Source organism: Phocoena sinus, chromosome 11 (genome assembly GCF_008692025.1).
Source record: "Phocoena sinus isolate mPhoSin1 chromosome 11, mPhoSin1.pri, whole genome shotgun sequence".
Classification (NCBI taxonomy): Eukaryota; Metazoa; Chordata; class Mammalia; order Artiodactyla; family Phocoenidae; genus Phocoena; species Phocoena sinus.
The window spans coordinates 78,763,313-78,790,725 of NC_045773.1; the positions used below are offsets into that span (position 1 = coordinate 78,763,313).

General features: G+C 44.8%; 1 protein-coding gene across 3 annotated transcripts; it reads right to left on the minus strand.

Annotated features, from left to right (window-relative positions):
• Positions 1–554: 554 nt before the first annotated feature.
• On the minus strand, positions 555–18,180 carry MCM3 (minichromosome maintenance complex component 3). 3 transcript variants are annotated; one of them, XM_032649815.1, is made up of 17 exons: positions 17,964–18,176; positions 16,855–16,967; positions 16,222–16,430; positions 15,624–15,754; positions 13,440–13,678; positions 12,868–12,976; positions 11,806–11,959; positions 11,331–11,462; positions 10,520–10,728; positions 8,364–8,538; positions 7,896–8,022; positions 6,942–7,092; positions 4,395–4,535; positions 3,799–3,902; positions 3,209–3,294; positions 2,710–2,779; positions 555–1,301 (listed from the first exon to the last, which is right to left on the minus strand). In XM_032649815.1, exons 1-17 carry the CDS (start codon positions 18,039–18,041, stop codon positions 1,103–1,105), a joined length of 2,427 nt encoding a protein of 808 aa, XP_032505706.1. In that variant the 5' UTR covers positions 18,042–18,176; the 3' UTR covers positions 555–1,102. The 3 variants fall into 3 exon arrangements, with proteins under 3 accessions (XP_032505706.1, XP_032505708.1, XP_032505707.1); XM_032649817.1 differs by lacking the exon at positions 16,222–16,430 and having other exon boundaries at positions 17,964–18,141; XM_032649816.1 differs by lacking the exon at positions 2,710–2,779 and having other exon boundaries at positions 1,169–1,301; positions 17,964–18,180.
• Between the last annotated feature and the right edge of the window lie 9,233 nt (positions 18,181–27,413).

A 27,413-nucleotide genomic window follows, 5' to 3' on the forward strand; every position in this document is an offset into this window, starting at 1 on the left:
GGGTTAAGACTTCGCCTTCCAAGGCAGGGGGTGCAGGTTCCATCTCTGGTCAGGGAGCTAAGATCCCACATGCCTCTCAGCCAAAAAAACAAAACATAAAACAGAAGCAATACTGTAACAAATTCAATAAAGACTTTAAAAATGGTCCACATCAAAAAAAAATCTTAAAAAACAAAAACGCTTCATAACGCTCCTGTCAGGGGATCTCTTAACGGGCAAGAATTCACATGATTTTGAGGCATCTGATGTATTGGGTATTATTTCTCCATGAAGGGGCTTTGATTCCTGCTCAGAAAAGCCTGGCAAAAGGTCAACTCTCCTGGACTTTCACTCACTGGCCTCCTGCGGCTGTTTGGGTTTGCAGCTTTAACCAATAAATGCTGGCATCCCTGAGGAAGAAATCTGCCCAGAGAAGGCCTAGCCCCCAGAGTGCAGTTGCCTGCTGCCACCTTGTGGTGACTCAGTCCAAACGCGGGCAGCCCATCCCGCAGGGCGGAGCTTTCAAGGAAAAAAAAACCACAATTAAACATGTCCATAAAATCACACAGTATTAAGGTCACAATGGGTAAGTTTATTCAACGTCTTGGATATTTGAGTCAAAAGTACGTATAAGTCAACTAGTGCTACTGCAAAGCAAGCTTTCTTGGCCTTAGGACTTGCCTCAGAGCTTCTCTCCATCAGCACAGAAACACCCAAAGTCTGTTCTAGACCAAAGTACTCGGGGGTGGGGGGATAAAAAGCCAACACAGAAAGGATGAACAGAAACCAGCTGTGCCCCCCAAAATACTCAGAAGTCATGTTACCTACAGCGAACAATGGTGTGGCTTGTTTGGGGAGGGGCCGTGAGGAGTGTGGTCCAGTCTTTTGCAGTGAAGGTGCATCGTCTTCGTCCTGCCCACCTTCTTCTCTTAACCCTGAAGCAGCTTTCATGACCCATCCCCAGGCTTCCACCAAGCCCTGCCTCCGCTTGGTCATCCGTCCTCCACTTCAGTTCAATTCAACACTGACATTCAGGGAATGAACACATAGGCTGGGGGCACGGGGAGGAGGAAATGGGAAGAAACTTTCTTGGCCGAACCCCACCGTCCACAGACTAGGGCCCTCAGATGAGGAAGACGATGCCCTCGGAGACCATGACCTGGTTGTCATCCTGCATCCTGCTCAGTGCGGCCTGGATCTCCGCAGAGGAGAAGGGCTCTTCGTTGTCCCGACTGATGGATTCTGTGAGGCGATTCATGCCCACCGACTGTGCGTGAGCTTCCTGGAACACCTCCAGGAGGGCCGCCTTGAAGGCCTTCAACCTGCCCAGGACAGGAGAGACAGGGTGAAGGAGCAGGAAGTGGCCCACGTGCTCTAGGCCAGATCGATGCTGGAGTCCATCAGCACAGGCATCCTCCAACTGCACAGCCTGCCCCGGATGGCTGCTCCACGCCCAAGCTCCCCCCTTAAAGCTAAGTTGTTGTAGTACAGAGCTTCCTGCACAGTGAGAAATAACAGCATTTTAAAAAACAGAGGCCTCTGAGCATGTGCGAAACTGGCATCCATATACCATCGGCAGAAACGCAAACTTGGATGGCATCTTTGGGAGGCGAATTAGTCACATGTACTACAATTTTAAAGTGCATCTCCTTTGACCCCAGGAATCCATTCCTAGAAGCTAACCCCACAGCTCTTCCCCCACCACCGCACAGTGATAAATGTTAAGAATGTTTTACTGTCAACAGCAGTCTTATGAAGGGTAAATGTCCACCATTAGAAAACAAAAATAAAAATTTACACATCCATACTATGGAAACCCTGCAGTCATTGAAAAGAGATCTCCATGTGCTGATTCACAAAGTGCTTTAAGATATAGTTCAATGGGGCTTCCCTGGTGGCGCGGTGGTTGAGTCTGCCTGCTGATGCAGGGGACACGGGTTCGTGCCCCAGTCCAGGAAGATCCCACGTGCCGCGGAGTGGCTGGGCCCGTGAGCCAAGGCCGCTGAGCCTGCGCGTCCGGAGCCTGTGCTCCGCAACGGGAGAGGCCACAACAGTGAGGGACTCGCTTACCGCAAAAAAAAAAAAAAAAAAAAAAAAAAAAAGGAAAAAAAAAAATGTAGTTCAATGGTTGTCCTGGAGGATGGAATTATACTTGATCTTAATGTTTTTTCCTAAATACTTTTCAATTTGTTCAAACTTTTTTCAGTGAAGACACTGTGTTGAGTCTGTTAAGGTGTTAAAAGTAAACAGCAAACCTTAGCCGTGGACTTACTTTGAAATCCAGGAAACATTAAATTTATAGATAAAACTGTTTCTGAACCTCTAGTGGTAAAAATACTTTATCTCAAAACAAATGACAACAGTTCAGTGAGGAGAAAAAAAATATATATATGTATATATATATATATATATATCTCCTACTGAGAGGAACCCAAGGTTACAGTGAGACACAACTTGTCCTTGCTCTACGACCCTTCTTCCTGAACTCACAAGGGTATTGATTTAAAATTCCCACAGAGAGAATTATTTATAAAGCAAATGGTAAAACATAAACAACTGGGGATTCTGAGTAAAGAGTGTAAAGAATTCTTTACACTATTTTTGCAACTTTTTTCAAGTTTGAAATTGTCATCACAATAGAAACTGTTCTAAAAACCCTCGGGCCTCTAGTTCTGAGCTCCGTTGATAACAGTTTTCCTACCATCCCCGGGAGAGGTCTTCCCTCCTCACCTGGATTCACTCAACTCCGCCTTCTGGGACTCCTTGGTCTCCTGTGAGTCTGTCGCCTTTGGAGTGTGCACTTGAGGGGGAAAGGGTGGCAGAGAGCGGGAGGACGACAAGGTGAAGCCATGTCCACAGAGCCCAGAGGCCCCTCTCCAACCCCGCCCTCATGAGCCTGCAACACTCACTCCTGGGGCCCTCGGGGGCCAGCCAGGGCAGGCAGGGAGAAAGGCCTCAAGTCAGACAGGGGACCCTCAGCACACGGGATCTGGGACGCTCACACCAGGCTTGGCAAGGAGCACAGTTCACCAGGGAGGAAGCAGACAAGGGGGCAAAGCTTATTTCCAAAGTTCTGACTGAGTTTCCTGGGATTCTCGTGGACAGACCTCTTAGACACAGGGTCCCAAGTGGGGAGCCCACTGGGAGTCCACCAGCAAACACAACAGGCAGAGCACTGAAGGGTCAGCAGTCAGGGATCACCTCGTAGCACTAGGGGCCGCTCGCTTACCCTGAGGCATCTCCTCCTCCGTGTCGCTGAAGTCGTAGGGGTCATAGGAGTCCCCATCCTTGGCATCCGAGTGACGGGTCTTCCTCCTAAAATGCCCACAGCAGTTAGGGGACGGGCTTTGGTGAGCTCCGTCCTGCACCTCTGACCACAGAGAACCATCTACGTACAGTCCAAATGGAACACTAGGCCCAGGGCTGTACAAACTGCTACCTTTTCTGAAAGAGACCAAACGTCTCTGGACTAGACACGAGCAGGCCCTGCTTCCCAACGCTCTTCTCTGTCGCCCACCCTCATAAACTCAACCACAGGTGTGAGAGGAAAAGATAACCTGGAGGAGAGACTTCTGAAATGTGGACTCAACAGCCTCCGAGCGGGTTACTGCTCCTCTACTTAGCCCTTCCCTAGCAGGAAAGAGGCCAAAAGCTTCATACCGAGGACAAAGGGGGCTGTCACCCTCTCTGCTCGAGTCACCTTCACCCTGACTCACTGCAGCACTGGCCTGGCCACCCCTCCCCGCAGCCTTGCCCCCCTCCGCCCCTCCCCAGCCCTAATCTAAGTCTTTCATCTCCTTCCTCGGTGCCTCATCCGACCTCTTCCTCTTCTGCTCTTGGCCCTCCTGGCTTTTCTCCGCTTCATCTTCTGTCTCCGATTCATCCTCACTTTGCTTCTTACGTTTCTTCTCCTTCTCGAGAACCTAGGACACCAAGCCACACGTGGGTGTGCAGGAGGGTCACAGATGCCGGGGACTGAGTAAAGAACAGTCCCTCCTGCACCATCAATAGCAGTGACTCCCTGGGTCTGATGACCTGAACTCTCTCATTCCTGAGTCCAGGACCAGGGGCAGGGGGTTGGCTGCGACCCATCCTTAAAGCTGCTGGAAGCTGGGTGCCATACCCTTCTCACAGTATGTGCTCAAGGAGCGTTCACTGAGTACAGAAGTGAATGGAAAAAAGTCTATCCCATAATGGTTAAGTGGAAAACAATTCATTTCTTTATAGATCAGGTGTTTAGTTTAAATTTAAGACAACCCCCATGCTAGCAAAGAGATTAAGTCAGGGGGAGGCCAGTGGAAAGATGCTGCTTTCTGCCAACAACCCAGATACAGGTGTCAACCGTGCACGGCTGTGAGGCACGAGCTCCGACAATTCATTCAGAGGAGCCTCAGGCCCAGCACCTGGATGCTCACCTTCTTGAAGTAAGCGTACTGGACCAGCTCCACAGCCACTTCTGCATCCTGCATGTCCACGGTCTTGCTCATGCGGGCCTTGGCGTGGGCCGTGGCCAATCGAATCAGAGTTTCCAGTGTCCGGGCTGTCACTGGAGATGTCTGGGGGAGAAGACAAGGGGGCTCACTCATCCAGGATCCCCCCACGGCATGCCGGTCATGCCCGTCACTCCCACCACACAGAGAGGGAAAGACTCCACCAGAAAAACCAACCCACGGAGCCAGAAAAAAGTACGTAAAATTCAGAAAGGTAAAAACAACCAAGGAAACATGACTGAGGGCTGAGGGAGGGAGAACGAGGTGAACGGGGAAGAAAACCATCCAGCATCTTACAGCTGGAGAGGAAAGTGAGGAAGAACCTTTGCCGCAGGCCTGCAACGCGCCAGGATCCCGCTTTTATGTTCACTGTGTCAGTCAATGGCCTTAATAACCTGGAGCAGCTTTAGAGATGAAAAATGGGACTCGAAGAGCTTCCAATAATTTGTCTAATGTCACGCTACGTGGGGGTGTGAGAGAGGTTATCTGAGGACAAACTTTCTAAAGTTGGGTAAACCCACTTAGGTCCAGAGGAGAAGCAGAATTCTGACATGTTCTTATCAAGTGGTTCCCAAAGGGGTGGGTGTTATCCCAAACGGGGGGGTGGGGGTGGTGGAGGGTTCATCTTTTTAAAATGCTATTGTCTGAAAGGCATCCCTGGTCTAATGGATCAGAATGTCTGGTTTAAGAATTCATTCCCTGTTGGTCCAGTGGTTAGGACTCCACACTTCCACTGCCTAGGGCACGGATTCAATCTCTGGTCAGGGAACTAAGATCCCACAAGCCGTGCAGTGCAGCCAAAACAAGAAAAGTTTCAGATGATTCTGATGTGCCCTCCTAGGTAAGCAGCCCTGACATTATCCAACCTTCTCATTTTATGGGTTGAAAAACTGCGACCTGGGAGGTGAAAGGATGTGCACAAGTTGCAAACATTACTGAAGCCCTGGGGTCAGAGCCCAGGGCTGGTCTTTCCACCACACCTCCCGTCCCCCATCCTATGATGCTTCAGGGATGTATCTGGTCACTTCTGCTTTCTAGCTTTCTAAATGATCACTTACAACCAATCTGACATTCAAAAACAAATACATTCATATTTAAATAAATTCACCAATTTTTTTAATGATTTAGAAAGCTACCAGAGTATGTAGCTTATACATTCCATCGTAAACTCCAATTCTTGAATAACCCTAAAGCTGATGAAATCCTACACGAGCAAAACTACAGAGCCCAAACTGAGAGATTTACCAATCCCACTAAGACCACAACCAAGATAGTGTATTGTATTCAGTGAGAGGGCCTTTGACACACTGGAACATGTTCATGTGACAGGAAAAACAGTTAAAAAGACAGGGGGCTGTTTAATCTGAAGAAAATAAGTCATACACAGTCTCCAGAAAACAAAATTAAGGCCCAGGGGTAGAAGTCATGGAGAAGCAGGTTTAAGCTCAATAAATAGAAGAATATTCTAACATTTCAATGCAGTGATTCAATGCAGTGATTCAATGCAGTGATTTCAATGCAGGCATGCTGTCACTGGAGGTGTCATGGAAGTCCCAGCAGGAATTCCAGAAGATGGAATGCTTGTCTGGGTGTAAGTCTGGAATAGATGATCTGGGGTCATGTCTGAATCCAAGACTCTATGCCTCTATCACATCATGATGGTTTGGGACCTGGGTCTTTCTGCTGTGAAATCCTACCTATATAAACTACACTGCCCCAAAGACTTCGATAAATTCACGGGCAGGGGTATTAGGTTTCTAGAAATAGCCTTGGATGATCGTCATGGCTACGCAACTCCTAATTTTTTTTCGAAGTCCAGCCCAAATATCATACCCTTTGGGAATCCTTCCCTGACATTCATATCCCTTCTGGAAAGTCTAAAGGAAAAATTAACAGCTTCTGCATCTACACTCCAACTGTCTTTCACATTCATTCCCCTTTGGGTACTACACTGTGGTATATAATTATAGGTATATATGACCTTTTCATCTACTTTCTGCCTCCCGGGCCCAGGACTGAGCTCTTGGGGGACTGCACGTAAGAACAGAGACTCATTCAGTTCCTAGAAGTCGCTCACGTTTGCTGAATGCTTTTTTCTTTTTTTGGCCATGCCGCACGGCTCGCGGGATCTTAGTTCCCCAACCAGGGATCGAACCCGTGCCCCCTGCAGTGGAAGCGCGGAGTCTTAACCACTGGACCACCAGGGAAGTCCCACGTTTGCTGAATAAATCACAGCTTCTAGAAGCCAATGTCATCTGAACTCATGAGAAACACGTTAGCTCTGGGGTTCACATTGCATTTTCCTTTGTAAAAGGAAATGATTACAGTAGCGTAACAGGAAGCCCTTCAGGCCAGAAAGAAAAAGGTAAGGAATCACTCAGTTAAAATGCTTCCAGTGCTCCCAGGGAGCGGGGACTTCCTCCCCAGCCTCACCCTGAGGGGCTCCGGTCACCATCCCACAGGCAGGCTCACCCTGGCGGTGTCCAAGCCCATGCTGTCCTGGCTGCGCAGGCATGAGTACTCCTCTGCGATGTAGGCGGCCGACTCCTGCGTCAGGATGGGCTTGATGATTTTGGCCACGTGGATGTATTTCCTCATGAAAGCTGCACTCACCATCTTCTCCCTGGACCCGCACACGGCAAATTTCACTCCCTTGCCACAGCCCAGCACCTGCCTGGGGTCGTAGCCTTGCCCCTCCTCAGGGAAGTCAAGGTCACGTGACAGAGCAGAGATACAGCCTGGAACCCAGTGTCACAAACCCCATTCATACACAACATGTACAAGACCCTCTCACATACTTTTATTTAATTCTATGGTGTTACTTAGGTATTACTTGTGAAGTAGGTAGTTTAGGTACGAAGTGTAGGTGTTATCTGTCCTATTTTATCAGTGGGAAAACTATGGCTCAGAGAATCTTAAGTGGACTCAAATTTCATTTTCTGACTCCAAATTCCACATTCTTAAACCAATAGGTTTGAAGATTACACTATGCTTCCGACTGCACCAAGGCCAAAAATAGAGGAATGGGATCTCACATGTCAGGCACTGAGCACAAGTCTCCTTTATCCAAATCCACTTGCAACCTTTCCAGTGCTTGTGATCTACTGCCCCTTCAACAGAAGCTCACCACGAATGGCCACGAGACTTGTGCAACACTTCACGTACACGGGTAACATGACACACCCACCATCAGTTAGGTGGGCGTCAAAGCCTTCCATTTTAGGAAAAGACCAGAACCTAAGCTTGATCACCCATGAACATTCACACGGCAAGTGGCCATGAAAAAGGGTGCATCTGTGGATCCAGAAGAGAAAACAGGCCCCCATGATAACGACCCCAAGCATGACCTTGGCCTGGGCAGCACATATAAACATGTTCTACACAAATCTCAGGTTCCCTCCAGGAAGAGGTGGGAAGAATGCTCACTTCTTTTTCTTGGCCCCATGCAGAAGGCTATCATGCTTCTCGTAGATCTGGGTGTCCTGCTGGTCTTCCTGGCTAAAGTTGGGATCCTCCGTGGCCAGGATATCCACGGCACTCCCTAGAGGCATAGCTGGAAAACCAAGTCAGGAGAAAGAATAAGAAAGAGCTGAACCCAGGGGAAATCGCTTCTTCTGAAGAGATACAAGACTCTCGAAGCAAGGACCCAGAAGGAAGCAGACACGTGAGCCCCACAAATAAGGAGGCAGAACCACCTGGCCCACAGAAGAGGCTCAAAGGTGTTCCCAGACCCTGAAATGGACAAGAGACACACCGTAGGAACCAGGGAGGCGAGGGCACCTTCCACATCACCCCAGACGCTACCACGCCCACCAACGCCAGGCTGGGTCTGAGAGCGCGGCCTGTGTCTAGGTGCCCTCCCCTCAGTCAGGCTTCCTCTTCCCCCGTCCTCACCGTCACCATCCTGCTCGCCGGGTGCCCGGTAGCGGTGCATTCTGAGGACGTGGTCTGAGATCTCCCGATCCTGCTCAGGATCCATCTGATCCAGCATGATGAAGAGGAGGTCGAATCGGGACAGCAGTGAGTCCTGCAGCCCGATGTTCTCCATGGGGGTCTTGTACTGATCGTACTGGGTGGGGAACACGAGAAAAAAGGAGAGTGGAGACAACATCAATGGGAAGAAAGAACAAGGAGGCCGGATCGGTTAGGTGAGTGAGAACAGAAGACCAGACCTTCAAACGCAAAGCGAATAAGCAGTGAAGATGTAAAGCATTTCCAAGCTACTAAGAAACTGAATTCATTTCCTCTATGTGTAGCCCTCCTCTGACGCTCAGCTGACCTGAGCAAGCTCAGAGCCCCACGCCCTTCCTTCCAGATAAACAGAGCCCCACCTCCTCACTCCGGTGCCTCTAGCAAGCTGACTGTGGGTCTCAAAACCAGCCTTCTCCTCCCCAAGCTTCACTCTGCTCCTCAATCCGAGGCAGGACTAGCTCTGGAAGATGAGTCCCTCTTCCCTACCTATTATGAAGACATGACAAGCTGGCTAAGCCAGAAACACCTGCAGCCTCTGGCTTCCTTACTCAGAAGGTACTGGGTAAAGTCTCAACAAAAACGCATGATAATCTATAAACCATAATGTCTTAAGGATCAAGGGAGGTTTTCCTGGGACTCAAGAACGCCTATACTCTTATCTTTCAACTCCCGGGCCTACGAGCTGACGCCTCCCCACGTCAGTCAGAGGCCTGACAACCTCGTAGGTAACATTAACGATTCTGGCCACGTTCACATTCCAGGACCTGCCATCTTCTCCCTACGTTCCCCAGAGAAATTCTTCAGAATGACGTAACACGTGTTACCATTAATCTAAAACTGTATGGTTCTCAACCCACACTATGCATTAGAACTAACCTACGGAGCCTTTCTAAACCACAGCTACCAAGAGCCCCAACCCAGAGATTTGGATTCAGAAACTCTGGGCTGGCGACTAGGCACCCGTATGTTTAAAAAATGCCAGCAAAACAGGTATTCTCGTTCACTGCGGGATCATAAATTGTCAGAGCACAGCATGGGCTCTGGGTTCGAATCCTCTCTGCCATTTTCTAGCTTGTGACTCTTGAGCGAGTTACTTAACCTTTTATGCCTTCATTTTCTCATCTGTAAAATGAGGATAATACCTACCTCACAAGGTTATTGTGAGAGTGAAAGGAGTTAATAAATATAAAGCATCTGTAAGTATTAGTTAATAGTATTATAATGGTACAATCTTTAAAAGGGGCAATTTGGCAATCTCTACCATAAAAATGCATGTAACTGCTAATCCAGTGATTCCATTGCTAAGTATTCATTCCCAAATGCTTAACAAAATGCACGTAAAGGGATGTTCACTACAGTTTCATTCATAATAGCAGAGGGGAAAGGGAAAACACCAAATGCCCATTATTTGGAGACTGGTTAAACAAATTATTATAAGTCCATACAATGGAATACTAGACAGCTGCTTAAAAGAAAACAAAAACAAAACCCCTAAACTCAGCAAACCCGAAGCTGGATAAATATAAAAGATTACACCTAAGCACATCATAGTCATACTAAAAAACAAAGATAAATAGATTAATTCTTAACAAGGAGATAGTGTATTTACTGGCACATGCTAAAGTTTGGTTTTTCTTTTCATGCTGAAGTTTTTGTTTCCTGAAACACTCAAGAGCTGTCAGTGGTCATCTCTTGGGAAAGGAACAGGAGAGAGAAGGCAGGCTATTAATTTCCTTATTATATCTCTCTGCTCTGTTCATAAATCCTCCGACCATCTGCATGCAGTACTTTTATTTCAGTGTCAATGTAGGTTACCTGGGTTGTGAGGCTGCAGGTCACTTTTGTTTTCTTCTTTGTATTTTTAAAAACTTATTTTAAATAAATAACTTTCCAGGGGATTCTGACATGGATGAATGGGTGAGGAACCACTGCCCTAAACCAAGGACAGTAACAGGATGACAAGCTTACTTTGGTTTGTGGCTTATTGCTCCCCAGGTCACCAATAAACTTTGCAGCCCAGTCACTCAGCAAAACCAAATGAAGGTGAGGACAACAGTTGAGTGCCTGATCCCACTCACCCTGCCGTAGACGGGGTTGGCGGCTGCCAGAACACTGCAGCGGGCGTTGAGCCGAGCGTGGATGCCGGCCTTGGCGATGGTGACTCGGCCCTGCTCCATCACCTCGTGGATGGCCGTGCGGTCCATGTCAGACATCTTGTCAAACTCATCGATGCAAACCACGCCTCGGTCAGCCAGAACCATGGCCCCCGCCTCCAGACGCCGCTCCCCTGGGAGGTGGGGAGGGAAAAACACACACTACCATCCAGGTTGTAGGGGACGGGACTAGATGTCAGTCTCCTTCCTAAGCACCTCGCACTGCCATACATGAGAACGAGAGTGTAGTTAAGAGGTGTCAGCACCTAGACTCAGAGGAAACCCTGAGGAAGCTCGTATCTGAACAGTATTCCTTGTCACACTTTGATATCTAAGCAGCTAGCCTCCACCACACTTCCTTCACAGATTTCCTCTCTTTATCCTCATCTTCAAGCCATTTCCCAACTAGATCTCTGTTCTCTTTTCACTGGTCTTCAAATCCCTTCCTCTAACGTATAAAGCAGCACAATCTTCTTTTTTATTTCCCTTCAAATGTCAAAAGTTGCTCCTTCACAGCTCTTTCCAACAGCCTTCCAGGAGACATTCTTGTCACTAGAGGGCCACCCAAACATTTCAGTAATTCACCCATTGTTGCCAGATACTTGGTCCTCTCCAATCTGGCCCACACTAACCTCTCAAGTGTATCTTCCCAATACAGGCCAGCGCCTGGAGCAAGCTCAAACCATCTATGCTCATCTCACTGCTGGACCTCTGCCAAGGACCCTTCCACCCATACCTGTTTCCTGGTCTGTGGTGACAGCGGCCGTGAGACCCACTCCAGACGAGCCCCGGCCAGTGGTGGGGATGGCCCGAGGTGCGGTACACAGTACGTACCGCAGAAGCTGGGACTTGGCGACCGATGGGTCTCCTGTAATGGGACGGGGCAGTAGTGACTCTTGGAAACTCCCCTGCCCCCCAGCAAGTGCTGCTTTTCTAGCACAGCTCTTGACACAACAGAAATGTATAGTAACAGGTTGTTAATATTATTTCTTTCCCTTTCCCTTTACCATTCACAGAAGAATAGATTTTAGACATTATAAATCAGGAACCCCAGAAATAATAAAAATAATTTAAAAAATTCATTTTAGACTTTTGCCCTTTGATGGGACTGAAACACAGCCAGCTACAGACACACAATTTGACAGATGATAGATTCCTGCAACCACACCCCACAGGGGGAGACCAGGAGACTAAAATCCCCAACACCGTACCTATTAGAAGGATATTGATGTCCCCACGGATGTGGCTGCCATTCTCTAGGTCTCGTTCCACTCCTCCCAAGAGCAAGCAGAGGATTGCCTTTTTGACATAGTCATGCCCATGGATGCTGGGGGCCAGCGACCTGGCCAGCTGGTCAAAGATATCCTGGAGGAAGAACAACCACGGAGTGAAAAGCCTAAGGAGCCTCCATGGGGTTGGATGAACTCACTTCAGCCCACAGAAGGTGGTTGAAGAAATACACTGTTCTTAACTGTAAAAGCTTCTTCTCTAAGATTTTCACACCGATCAGAGCATTATCAGAACAGACACAGAGGAAGCCTGGATTCCAAAACCTGCTCAGAGCTTTAATCTTTAGGAAAAAAAGTGCTTCCAGGCTCAAAACATTTTAGTTTTAATAAGACTATGTATTGTGCTTCAGCAGTAACCTCTGTCACACATGCATAGATTTTGTTCAATTCTGAATGTGAACATTCTGTCTTTGAAAGGAGAAATTTTTTAAAGAAAAATAAATTAGAGAACTAAACCAAAAATAACATATTGTAAGGGCTTCCCTGGTGGCGCAGTGGTTGAGAGCCCGCCTGCCGATGCAGGGGACACGGGTTCGTGCCCTGGTCCGGGAAGATCCCACATGCCGCAGAGTGGCTGGGCCCGTGAGCCATGGCCGCTGAGCCTGCGTGTCCGGAGCCTGTGCTCCGCAACGGGAGAGGCCACAACAGTGAGAGGCCCGCGTACCACAAAAAAACAAACAAAAAAACATATTTTATCTTTAAGTAACAATGTATCACTGGTGTATTCCGTATAGACTCCTTGGTACACTAACATTCTAACTCCTAATATTTGTATTAGGTTCACTTAGCAGGTAGCACAACAGAAATATTAAAGAAAAACAGCAAAAACACCCTTTTGCTTACTGACTCAAAACTAGAAGCTGGCACCAAATACTTCAGAGAAAAAGCCTTGACCTTCCTCCTGATGCAGTACAAAGATGGCCATGCCCAAATACGACCCTAACAAATCCATCCCCACCCTCAAATCCTCAAAGGACGCCACACCTTGGAACGGGTTTTACTGAACTTCTTGATCTTGGCTATGTCCTCAGCAGAGAAGGAAGGCTGAACGTCCTTGCTCATCTGCTTCACGTTACAGGCAATCAGGACAGTCCTGGGACAGAGAGGACAGTAAGAGGCTATTTTCAATTCCTAACACCAAAGCCTTCTTAGGCTCCTAACCTAGAACAGCAAATCAGAAAAAAATAAAGAAAAGAAAAAACAGAGAAGCAAAGCTGTTCCGAATTCAACCACTGATTCTCTTCATCTATGACACAAATATGTTGATGGTGCCTCACCCTGGGAATTTACCTCCTGCTGACCCACAGAGCTTGGGACAGTGTATGGGAGGGAGGTGGGAACATGCAAGAAACCCCCAGGTAAGCCAGGAGGCTCTAATATGTGACCAGCAACTCCCACTTCTAGCATAAGACAGTATGGCGAGTTTTATCTCCCAGGCAGGTAGAGTGTTTCACCAGTCCAATGTAACTCTGGGGAAGATGGCAAACTGGAGAAAGATTGCTACCAGAATGTACTCTGCCAGCAGCATTCCAAACACCTCAGGACGAACCATCTACCTGAAGGTCCCTGAGGTGTAGCCTCCCTTCTTTCCAGGAAGGCAGCGGTAGGTTCCCACCACCTGAACCCGGTCACCGGGCTTCACTCTGTCCACCAAGTCATCATCCAGTATGACGTCCACGGAGCGGGGAAGCTGGCCAGCGGGGGCCTTCTCTGGCATCTCCTGGATGGTGATGATCTGGTGGTCTTTGTAGACAGAAAGGCCGTATTCTGTCTCAAGGGGATTGTTTTCCTCATCCTGGAAAAGTCACACAGAGAGGCAGTCATCTCGACCATGTCTTAGAATGCCACACTCGTTTGTTGTAGGAAACAAATATAATTTGTAGATAAACCGCACGAGATTAGTATCCAGGAACAATAAACGCCAAATATCTTCTCCAGTTTTTTCCATTCCTGTCTGTTCTAGTTACAAACCATCTAATGGAAGGGGTGATCTACAGCCAGAAGGGACCATGGCTGTATTAACATCTATACTGAGATCCTTACTTCCCCTATGCTATGACTCGGTATTTCTACTCCTAGGTAATACCCAACACAAACGTTCACCCAAAGCCACATGCTACAATGTTCACAGCAGCACTATTCCAAATAGCTAAAATCTAGAAAATATCCTAATGCCATCAACAGAATGGTTAAATAAGTGTGGTATAGCCACACGAGTGAATACTACACAGCAGTGAAAATATATGGAGTACACCTATACACATGGATGAAACTCAAAAACATATGTTGAACAAAAGAAGCCCAACACAGATGAGCATTTAGATAAAATATAAAAACAGGGAAAAGTACTCGAAGCTGCTAGATGTCAGGATCTCGAGAGCAGTGTGGCTTCCAGAGGGACTTCTGAGCACTAGTAAGGTGCCGTTTCCTGGTTTGGATGCTGACTTTATAGTGAGCTTGTAAAATTTCACTGAGCTGTACACTCATGTAAGCTTTTCTGTATATTAAACTTCAATAAAAACATTTCAAAGTTTTACTTCCTTGCCATTTGAATTTTCTAGAAACACAGCGGCTATCACTTGTGGAGTGCCTACTATGTGCAAGGCACTGTGCTGTAACTTCACGAAATTATCTCATGTAACCATCACAACTCAGTCCCCAAAGCTGGTATTTTCCACATTCTACAAATAAGGAAACTGAGGCTGGGAGAGGATAAAGAAGTTCTCCACAGTCCACCAAAGCCCATGCTCTTAAGAACCACACTAGACAACCTCCAGGAGACCTGGTCTGGTATATTTCAGGTCCTGAGCAAAGATGCTTGGCCACAGCAATCAGCAGAGTACCCCTGAGTAATTCCTGGAGAATAAATTCTAGAAAGTAGGGATCTTAATGAACAAGAGAGCCGGGTGACTGAGGAAATGCAACTGGCCTGAAAGTAAAAACACAGGCTCCTGTCCTCAGGGCTATCACTAACTGGAACATAAGTAGTTCTAACTGGAGGCTCGCTGAGCTTCACATTTCACCTGAGATAGACTAAACGGTTCTCAAGTACGACTCAGTTACAATTCTAAGAAACTCAGTCTTGTTTATATGTTACGATTCCTCCACCAGTTGATAAAACTGTAGGCAAGGACTGGGTCTTCTTTACATCTGTGTCCTCCTCAGTGCCCGACAATCCTTTGGATACAGTCGCTCTCAATTAAAATTTGGTGGCAGGGACAGGCAGAGATAAAATGTGTTCAGACATCAAGTAATCAGTATTAGTCATCTTCTCGTGTCTCTAAGTAAGAAGACTTCGCACCATCCTCAATGCAGACCAAGACTAAAGCCATTCTCCATGTCAACCTTCTCTCAAATCCACAGTAAAATATTTGCAGAGATTTCAGAGTAACATTACTGCATAAGTATTTTTCCATATTACTCTAAGTAGATTACAAAATCATATGATACTATAACTTTGCTAAAAGATCAACGTACGTTAGATGACTTTTGTTCCTTCTTTCAATTCTTCCATAATTTTCCAAGTTTTCTAAAGAGAATATTTTTTCTTTAAAAAAAAAAATTGTGGACTTTCCATATTAAACTCTGACTAGCAATCAATCTTTCCTTCAAATTAACCCTTACTTTTCGTCCTATTCACATCTAGAAGAAAGACTTCAGATATTACCCAATTACTTGCATTAAAACAGACATCTTTGAGCCCAACCTCTAAAGAGGTCCAATCAATTCATTCTCCTCACCTTGGTAGGATAGACAGAGCTGGACGGAAAGGCCACCAGGGTGGTGAGATCAGAATAATGTCGCTCTATGGTCTTCTTGGTAGCAGGACAGTAGTGAACACTGCGGACGACTTTGGGACGAACTAGAGAGCCTATAGGAATGGAAAGTCACCCAACTAGACAGTGAGAAGGATGTACCCCCGGCAAGCCCACGATGACTCCAAATACTGTGTTTTTCCAACTAGTTGAGCAATTTCAATACTACTTGTCGTTAATTCACCTTTATACCTAGAACAACACCATAATCCAAGTAAAACTTCAAGTACAGCTGATCCTGACTGAGAAGTAGTAGGAGTTCACGGTCAGAATGAGGAGACTGCCAAGAGCCACGGCTCCTCCACGCTCAGCCAACTTCATCATTCTGCTGGCACAGGTGGTCACTCAAAGTCCCCCTAGTTACTGTGCAATACTTGAGCTCCTCCAAGTTTCACCCTGTAATTTCAGTGCTCCACCTTTCTGAAGCCATTAGCTCCCCAACTCTACTCCACCTCTCCTGCCTTCCAGCCCCCCAAGCCTATGCCACCTCCATTCCGTTAGTCCCCCACTTTAGCCCACTCACATTTAGTGACAATGCCCTCCACACAGACGACACAGCTAAGGAAGCAGGAGGTAAGAGTCCGGGGAGAGACATGCTTGGAGCCAAAGCTGCCCTCCAAGCCTATATAGAACTCCTCATACTGCTTGGCATATGTAGCATCAATGGAGGCCACAAAATCCTTCAATGCCCGCTGGAAGGCAACCAGCTCCTCAAAGGCATTGCTCAGGAGGCTGCAGACGGGCAATAGAAAGAATCATTAGGCAGACAGGGCAGAACTCAAAAAATGACCCACAAAACAGACGTGGACATTCTTAGATCATCAAAGCTTTGACGGCAAAATCTAGCTTCTACTTTCTCCTGCCATCCTACAAGGCCCAGTACAATACATCAGAACTGAGGGCCAACTTTTAATTCAATGATGGAGAAATGATACTCAGTTAAACATGGAACAAGGAGCTCTTGAGAAGAAAATGTCCACCACCTACTTTGGGAAGAGAGGTAAAAAAATAGGAGCTGGTGAGACACTAAGGGCTTCAGGGTCAAAAACATTTCATCCAGGTCCTCTCCTGTGAAGCCTGCTCCAATCCAGGGAAGAGAGGGGAGCCATTCTCACTCAGGGCCAGGATGTGCCCTTGGAGACCCCCAACCACTCACCGGTTAGCCCTTTTCTCGTTTTTCCTACGCAGGTCATTCACGTTGACAATCAACCGGTACTGGTTGTCACTGATCAGCTCCCGAACTTTGCTTTGATAAATTCCCTGGTCTTCCTGCAAAATAGCCACCGCATGCCACAGCAGCCACAAATTCAAAAATCAGATGTTTTTAAACAGAGGCAGCTCTCACAGCAAGAAAAATATATCCATCTCTGCGGCACATCTGAACCCCAATTTCTCCCACGTTTTCACTCACTAGCCTCGGATTCCAAATACGCCCTAAGAGGCCAATGTATGAATTATAATGACTTCCTCAAGGTCCATATTATTCCTATTATCACCAACAGCTCTTCTGTGTGCAGTCATTTCTCAACCTTTAATGGGGAATTAAAACGAGCTCCTAAGTCTACGAGGACAACAAATAAAAACTTTGTCAACGTGTAAATTAAATGGACTTTTAATATGCATATCAAAGTGACTTTTCCTTGCAGAATTTTGTATGGAATGAAAATATTTCATTTCCCTATCATCTGTATAATATAAAAAGAGTTCCTACATCCGGACCTAGGAGTAGGGAGCCTTAGCTACATTTACAAACAGCACTGTCAACACTTCAAGATGTTTTTACCAACGTTCCATGGCTGTCAGTCTTAAATTGCATGTAAAACCCCCTTTATCTGCATACCAATACTCTTCCTCCGCAACCCACTAGATATGGAAAAAGATTGCGGCCAAATCTCCGGTTAGGAAGTCGGTCACTAAAACCTAGGGGCCCTAAAATGCGGCGGGTCACTACCGTTTTCCTGCCGTCCTTCCCCTCACCCTCCCCTCAAATTAGAGCAGGGAGTGATCAACGTGGTCTTTGCAGCTGGTTTGCACTTGGAGGAAACCTGTTGCCTTTCGCAAGAACGGCCACCATTTGTACCTGGGAAAAAGTCACAGGACCGCTTTTAACCACTGACTCCGCCTCTAGGAAAGCTACGAGATCAGGGCGGAAGGTCCCGAGCCGCTGCCCCGCATCCGCAGCCTGGAGGCCCCCGACCTCCCTCGGCCCATGCGCGGCCCTGAGGCTCCCAGCGCCCTAGTCTCGCGACCCGGCGCCTCTCTCACCTCGTCGTCCAGGAAGTCCAGGTAGTCTCTCTGCGCCTCTCTCAGCTCCACATCGTCCAGCACCACGGTCCCCGCCATGCTCGCCGCACGGAAACTTCTGCCACCGGGGCCGTGCTGAGGGCCCCTGGCTGACCCTGCCTCGGCGCTAAAACTTCCCAACTTTTCCCGCCAACAAAAGTAACCTTAAGGAAGGGGCGGGGTAGCTTGTAGGGTATTTACATTCTGATTGGCTGAATCCTCTTACGCGAGAATAGAGAGTATCCAATCGAGAGCTGCTTCTTCTCCGAGTTTTCCGCGCGGCGCCTTGCTGTGGCGGGAAATGTGCCATCCGGGGCCCTCTCCGCTCCGCCCTTACTGACTGGAAAGCTGACCAATAGGACGAGAGGATGCTAGCGGAGCCCGTTCATTGGGCAGCCGGAGGGTCGGCGAGACCTGGGAGCACTGCATTCTGGGAGTCGTAGTCGTCCCCCTTATTTCCGGATGCTTTATAAGGATTTTTTTTTTTCAAGTTGTGGTTTCCCGACCTGCTGCAGAGTAAAGAAACTCAGCCCGGAGATTGGGCTGAAAGTAGACTAGACGTCAGAGCATGGAGGTTTAGAACGCAGGGAAATAAAAACATAAAGGAAAATCGTTTTAAAAATATATTCAAATCAGGTATGTTTTTCAAACCACCAACTTCTAGTGGCATCCAGGGGGAAAAAGTGGGTGGAAAATAGAATCACAGCATCTTTGGGAGAGGTTCTTTAGTTCAGTGAGACCCGTTTGCCATCTGAATACCGTGGCTTGAAATACCCCATAAAAAACGAAATTCTGGACGTAATTACTACACCATCCTACTTGCCAACGGGTAAGTTAAAGGTTTTCTCGCCTTATGAGAAGATCACAAGTTCTTTTTGAAAAACTTAGTTTATTGAAAGATATTTAAACACAAGGAGAAACAAAAAAGGTGTTTCAAGCCACTCTTAAGTATCGATTAGTAATTAAAATATAGCAAATATGAAATGATAAATAATTAAAAGACCAATTGCATATTGCGATTTTTTTCTTTTTTTCTTTTTTTTTGCGGTACAGTATGCGGGCCTCACACTGTTGCGGCCTCTCCCATTGCGGAGCACAGGCTCCGGACGCGCAGGCTCAGAGGCCTTGGCTCACGGGCCCAGCCGCTCCGCGGCATGTGGGATCTTCCCGGACCGGGGCACGAACCCACGTCCCCTGTATCGGCAGGCGGACTCTCAACCACTGCGCCACCAGGGAAGCCCCCTGCATGTATTTTTAATTTTACTGAACAGGACTAGACACCTGGTAATTCTATATTTGAAATTTAGACCAACTAATTATTAAATTATGTTTGAGGGTCTCCAGGACTCACTGTGCCCTGATAAGCTGCCTAAACAATATCAATATATATGCCTTCTATTTGTATGTGTATATATATATATATTTAGTTATTATACAGTTTATAGTTAGCATTTTTTTTGTGTCATCCTAGCAGGCAGATACATCAATCCTTAGTCAAAGGAAAAAGGCTGTCATCTGCCTGCTTGCTTTATATATATATATATAAACAGGCCAAAAAAAAGAAAAAAGAAAGAAAGGAATTCTAGATGAAGATTCTGTTTGCAACTATGTAGTAAGAAGTAATTACTCATTAACTTGAGAATACCTTTATCACTTGATCATACTGTCATTTTGTGACTATATTGAAGGTAATGCTGACAATATTCTCTTCTCTGAAAACAACTTGAAATTAACACTAAAAGAACCTGGAAGCTTAGTTCAAACAAGAAATCAAATTATTTCCAATGGAAAGTCCAAAGGAGTAGAAATATAAAAACTAAACCTTTGACTCTAACACACTTTTCTGTGGGCTTTAGTTTTCTCATATAAAAGATGAGGAAATTAGAAAATCTGTAACATTCCGTGAACCTGTGGCAAATTTGGAAACTGTAAAGACAATTCCTTTTTTTTTTTTTTTTCCGCCGTGCCATGGGGCTTGTAGGATCTTAGTTCCCCGATCAGGGATTGAACCCGGGCCCCCCGGCAGTGAAATCACAGAGTCCTAACCACTGGACGGCCAGGGAATTCCCAACAATTCCTTTTAGAATTGTGGAGTTCAGCACATGGAACCATCCTGCCGTGGTTCTGGATAAAGACTTGATTTCCCTTAATGTCTTTATCTTCATCTGTGAAGGACATTCAGATTTATTTTAAATTTTTATTTTATATTGGAGTATAGTTGATTAACAATGTTGTGTTAGTTTCAGGTATACAGCAAAGTGATTCAGTTATACATACACATGTTTCTATTCTTTTTCAAATTCTTTTCCCATTTAGCTTATTACAGAGTACTGAGCAGAGTTCCCTGTGCTATACAGTAGGTCCTTGTTGGTGACACTCAGATATTTAATTGGTATTTCTCCCTTTCATTAGGGCGTGAGATCTTTGAGCAGAGAAAGTGTTTCCTTCGTTATTCCCTGCTCCTCCAAACTGCTCAGAAAGGACAATCAATCAGGTTGCTAAAAGAAAAAAGTTAGGGGCATTCGTATGTATGTCATAGAGTCTGGTGGAGCCAACGCCCTCCTCTACCAGAATGAAGAAGCAGGTGTCACCTGATGAAGCATGGCATCTATGGTTTCCATATCTGCTTACATTCTTGCTTTTCCTCTGCATCCCTTTTCACTCCACCCTAGACCTAAACCAGTCTCGCTCCTTGTAGAGCAAAAGTATGCAGGGAGCTGGTGAAAAACAGATTGCAAAGTGTATGTAATACTTACAGTTTTCCATGTCCTCAAGGACCAAAAAGTCCCAAAGGCACAGAACAAACCCATAATAAATATTATTTATACTTACCAAATGATATATATCTTTGTTCAAACCAATGAACAATATTATAAGTTGCAGAACTTTTCAAACAACACCTGTGATTAATAACTAGTATTAACAGCACAGGGAATATAGTCAATAATACTGTAATAACTTTGTATGGTGACAGATGGTAACTAGACTTATCCTGGGGATCATTTTGTAATGTATAAAATGATCAGATCACTGTGTGGTACACCTGAACTAATATAATATTGTAAGTCAATTATACTTCAATTTTAAAAATAAATAAATAAAGGTAAAAATAAAAGGAATATCTGGAACACACAAAACCCTAGCTTTAGGCACTCAGGAAAGTGCCATAATCCATTATAGCTTTTTGACATTAAACTCAAAGACCACAAAATTTTGAAGGTCAAAAACTACACCTCTAGGTTTCAGAGCAGCTTAAGGAATAACCTACAGGTCCAGGCTTTCCCTGACCAAGCAGATCTGTTTTCTTCTGTGATATGGACCAATCAGAAGCTTCTCCCGATGCTGTAGCTAGGGTCAACAGCACCAAGACAAGCAGACCCATTTCTTTTTCTGACTGCTCTACTTACTAGCTGTGTGACTGTGGAAGCCCTCTTAACCACTCTGTACCTCGGTTTTCTCACCTTCAAAATTAGAACAGAAGTAGCATCCAGCTCAAAGAATGGTTTGAATATTCAGTGAAGTCATAGCAGATGGAAAATATTGAGAAAAATGTCTGGCATATAGTAAGCACTAAATAAATGTTAACCATTGGTGGTGGTGATAGTGGTGGTGTTGGTGGTAATTAGTGTTTGGAGAGGGGTCAAGAGATGTTGGGGAGAAAGGAGGGAAGCACACCAGCACATTCTGGAACAATTCAAACAGCCAAATTCAAGCCCCCTTCCCACTCCCACCCAAAGCTTACAATGGAACCAGTCCACACACTTCTTTGAGTGAGACCGTCTTTGCTGCAAATTGGCTAAAGGAGTATTCATAGAGTATTGTTTGGCTCAGGTTCTGCCAGTGTTGAAAGCCATCAGAGGCGTTTACTTCATGCTTAAGGAACATTATGGAAGAAGACCAAATGGTCCCTGGAGTTAGCCAGCGTGTCTGGTAAAGACAGGAGAGCCCCATAGCCTCTGCCCCATCTTTTGCTTCCTGTAATCTTTTGGATTAGATATGCTACAAAGAGCAGGAAAAGCCAGGAACCAGAGAGCATCAGTGATCCGATTTGCCCGTTAGATTTGACAACATAGTTGACCTGCCGATCAACATAGTTGATTCATTGTCATTTGCCAAGGTTAATTTCAGCAGCCAGGTTTCTTAGTACCTGAAAAGTCATCTTCGTTCTTTTGGGGTTTTTTTTTTCAGTTTTATTGAGGTATAATTGACAAATAAAAGGTCATCCCCATTCTTTTTTTTTTTTTTTTTTTTTTTTTTTTTTTTTTAATGCGTTACGCAGGCCTCTCACTGTTGTGGCCTCTCCCGTTGCGGAGGACAGGCTCCGGACGCGCAGGCTCAGCGGCCATGGCTCACGGGCCCAGCCGCTCCGCGGCATGTGGGATCCTCCCAGACCGGGGCACGAACCCGTGTCCCCTGCATCGGCAGGCGGACTCTCAACCACTGCGCCACCAGGGAAGCCCCATCCCCATTCTTAATTGCACAAATTTCACAGAAGCTCTGTTTGAAGAGGTTTGCATCAGTCCTTAAAGACTTACAGGGAGAAATTACCAAAAACTTGCTGAGTGAATACAGTATATGAGATTCTCTATTAATAACTCCACTCTGTAAATCTAGATTTGTGTGCAGTTTTTAAAAAAATAGTCCTTTAAGCTTTTAACTGTGCCGGTGTGATGAAATGAAGAGATTTAGCCATGTAAATCAACCAATCAAATATTAGTTGAGCACCTATATACCTAATTCTGTCCTTGACCAGAGACTTCAGGTCAGCACTGCCCAACAGAAATATAATGCAAGACACATATATAATTTAAAATTTTCTAGTACCTGCATTTTAAAAAGTAAAAAGAAACAGGTGAGATTAATTTGGCAATATGTTATTTAACCCAATATACCTAAAATATCATTTTAACATGTATCAATGTTTAAAAAGTATTAATAAGGTGTTTTGCATTTTTTATACTGACTTTTAAAAATCCAGTGTGATTTTTTTTTTTTTTTTTTTTTTTTTTAATGCGTTACGCGGGCCTCTCACTGTTGTAGCCTCTCCCGTTGCGGAGGACAGGCTCCGGACGCGCAGGCTCAGCGGCCATGGCTCACGGGCCCAGCCGCTCCGCGGCATGTGGGATCCTCCCAGACCGGGGCACGAACCCGTGTCCCCTGCATCGGCAGGCGGACTCTCAACCACTGCGCCACCAGGGAAGCCCCCAGTGTGATTTTTATACTTACCCTCATCCCAATTCAGACTGACTACATTTCAAGGGCTCGATCACCACGTGTGGCTAGTGGCTACCATATCAGACAGCACAGCTTTAGAGTATAAAAATCTATCTCTTGAAATAGCTTATGATTTAGCTTGAAATAATAGCAATAATTTATTGAACATATACTCTATGCCAGACACTATGCTAAGTACTTTACTATGTAATCTTATTTAATCTTTTCAATACCTTGTGATGTGGTTATTTTTAATCCTCACTTTACAGGTGAGGAGGCTACAGCTTAAAAGATCCCAGAATCCCATACCAGTAATGGACAGAGGCAGGATTTGGCCCCAATCTATATGTCTTTATCAAATAGCATTTAAGAAAAAATGAGTATGTTAAGCTCCAAATGCAGAATCTAACCCAAAAGACTCAGTAGAATTTACTTAAATATTAAGCAAACAGATATTTTATATTTTAAAATACTTTACTTGAGTTAAAAAGACAGTGGATTTTATTTTTACCTTAGTACATTATAGTTTTTCTTATTCATTTTACTGTTTAAGGTGTAGAGGGACCTTTCTCTGGACACGATGGATAGTTAAAGATGGCAGAGCATCACACAACATTGTCAATCAACTATACTTCAATTAAAAAAAAACGTTGGGCTAACATCTGTATGTGTCTTGTAACATTTGTTTATTCATTCATTTAATCAATTATGTGTGAGCTATGTATGAGACAGTGAATTAGATATTATTTATAATCAGTTTTTATTCTATCTTATCCTTCAACTAAACTGTACATCATTATTTTGAAGTTTCAAAATATTTAAAATGCCTGTCTTTATTCATCCAACAGAGCTTTGAGATGCTGATATTTATTCATACTATAAATAATATTACTGGTATTTTATTGTATGCAAGATATTTAGGGGGATACGGAGGTGAATAAGATGAAAAGTTTACAATCCAGTATGGAAAATAAGGCACAAACATAACCATGAGAAAAGGCACATGTGTTCTAGGCGTGGTACAAGGTGCCATATGCATTAAAAATGGCAGATTTTTATGCATATGTTTGTGAGGCACCTTGGGGTACAAGCTGCAGGCATAAATTTGCACAGGAGTGATGAGGGGAAGCTAAAGAAAGGGGGTAGTATTTGATTTGAGGATCAAAAGGTGGGCAAGGGCTTCCCTGGTGGCGCAGTGGTTGAGAGTCCGCCTGCCGATACAGGGGACACGGGTTTGTGTCCCGGTCCGGGAAGATCCCACATGCTGCTCAGCGGCTGGGCCCGTGAGCCACGGCAACTGAGCCTGTGTGTCTGGAGCCTGTGCTCTGCAACGGGAGAGGCCACAACAGTGAGAGGCCCGCGTACCGCAAAAAAAAAAAAAAAAAAAAAAAAGGTGGGCAGTATTTCCTCTAGGGAAATGTGACAGCAGTGACATTCTAAGCAAAATGTAAAGGCAACAATGACCAACTCCTTGGGAGAGACTGAGGTGGCTGGAATGAAGGGTCAGTGGGACAGGTGGGTGCAAGGTAGGACTGGAAGCAATCAGGTGTATCGGGCCTGATGGTAGAAGACACTCACCAGCAGAGTAAAAGAACTGTGCTGGAGTTAGTAGGCAGAAGGGAGCCATGGATGGCTTTTGAGCAAAGGAGAGACAATATTAAAGTCGTGCATCAGGAAGATTAATCTAGACAGAGAATGTGTAGAAATGATGATTTTAATAAGATAAAAAGAAAGGAGGCCTGGAAAGCGTATTTAAAGAAGGGACAGAAAGAAGAGGATGAGAGTGAGACATTCCAGAGTAAATATGGACAGATCTAAAAGCTATTTGGATGGAAGTGGGAATGATGGGGAGAGAGAGCGAGAAATTACATATATGTAGAATAAATACATTCTCATACACAGGCCTCACACATAGTGCCTCAAGGGCTTACAAAAAGCATGTAGTTGCTAATGATCTTTATTTAGAGTGAATAATTATTTTGCAGTTAAGACACAGAAAAACCAACTTAAGAGACAAGCAGGTATCCTTAAAACACCAGTAGTTGGGAGAGGAATACAAGTGACATTTAGTTCCACAACGTTTTCTAGGACAGTATGGAAAAGGAAGGAAATTTATATCTTGTTGAATTTTAAAACAAGGTATATATAAACTATACCTCAGTAAAGTGAAATATATATAAATTATGCCTCAAGCAAGTTTATTCTAAAAATCTAAACAAAGAAAATAAATCATTAAAGCACCATGACTGCATGTGGTTAGCTAGTGGGCAGGAGAAGGGCCGGTGCTCTTTGAAGCAAGCTAAGTATTACTTTTAATTGGCTCCATGCCATTTGCCTAAAAACCCACAGTTCCAGGCCACAGCATTTAGAATCAGTTTGATAGACCAGAGGCCAGGGTTTGGAAAGACTGAATCTCATTGCATCCTCTACTCACTGAACATTCGACAACATAGGAGCAGAATTTGAAAGCTGTTTGTGAAGCACCCTGGTATACAAGCTTCAAAAATGGTTGTTCTGATCACTCATCTGCCCTTTACAGAAATATACTAAGATCGCTTCCTCCATGCCCCATCCCCCAACTCATACCCACAGTTCACTTCCAGTACCTTCCTACATTCTTCTAGCTCAGTTGTGGGAATCTTTGGATAAAAAGAAATACAAGCGTTAGTTATCCTTTTTCCAGCCGTGCACTATTCTGTTGGTTTTAGGAGTGTAGAAAAACCATTAACACTCTAATTTTATATGTTAAGTGCTACAATGCTCAAAACAAAAATCTATGAGAAGGTGAGAGGTTTAGTATTTACTTCTTTCCCAAGCCTTTCATTGGATTCTTTGATAAGCCTCCAAAAAATATCTCTGATCTGAAACCAAACCCAGATGGATATTCTTCCTGGCCTGTGTTCATCTGGTTAGCCACCTGTTTCTCTCTGTGCTAATACAGGAAGGGGATATGAGAAAATGGAAGGTGTTGGCTTGGAGCCCTAGAGGTCTGGGGAAGGTGGCTTTTAAAATAATTATCCTTTATTCACTGCCACTTTCCAATGCCACCTTCATTAATGAAAATGCAAAGTGTGCCAATGATGTTCATTAAAAATAAATGAATATCAGGGTGTATGCTAGAATTGCAGAGCAGGAAGTCAACTTAGAGGTCATTTAGTCTAAAGCCTCATTTTATAATCTAGACAGCTGAAGTCCAAAGAAATCCAGTTATATTCTAAAATCAATATATTAAGTAGAGATTTTTTTAAAAGGTAAAGAAATACTCATGAGACAACAAGACCCTGAAGGAAAGGTAGATTTGAGCAAATCAAACATTTAGAATTGAACAGTATAGTTACTGAAAGAATAAATCAAGACCGGTTAAAAGAAGAGACACATCGAAAAGAGAAATAGTAAACTAGAAGACGGAGCTAAGAAAATTGCCATATGCAGCAGAATGGGGAAAATGAAAAATATTAGAGAAGTTAAGGGAAATGAATGATAGAAGGAAAAGGTTCAAATATATCTAGTGGGGATTTCAGATGGAGAACAACAAAGGAAATAATAGCTAAAATTTTTCCAACATTGATCAAAGAATCCTCAGGTTAAAAAATCACAATGGATCCTAAGCAAGGAATATTAAATTAAACCTTCACTTAGACACACTGTAACCCAGAAATATGGGGAAAATATTAAAAGCAATCCCAAAGAAGAGAGGAACATTTTAGACTGACAGCAGATTTCTCAACTTTAATAACAAAGGCCAGAAACAATGGAATAATATTTTCAAAGGTCCAAAACCAAAAAACCAAAAAAACCCTAGAATTCTATACCTTGTTAAACAATTGTTTTAAATTATTTAATTTATTTTGGGCTGCATTGTGTCTTTGTTGCTGCACGCAGGCTTTTCTCTAGTTGCAGCAAGCAGGGGCTACTCTTTGTTGCAGTGCGCAGGCTTCTAATTGTAGTGACTTCTCTTGTTGTGAAGCACAGGCTCTAGGTGTGCGGGCTCTAGAGCGCAGGTTCGGTAGTTATGGCTCACGGGCTTAGTTGCTCCACGGCATGTGGGATCTTCCCAGGCCAGGGCTCAAACCTGTGTCCCCTGCATTGGCAGGTGGATTCTTAACCACTGCGCCACCAGGGAAGTCCCTATACCTTGTTAAACTATTACTAAAGAGGCAAAATGCTTTCAGAATAACACTTTGGGCCCTTGTTGAATGGACTCTGTATTTGTCTGCT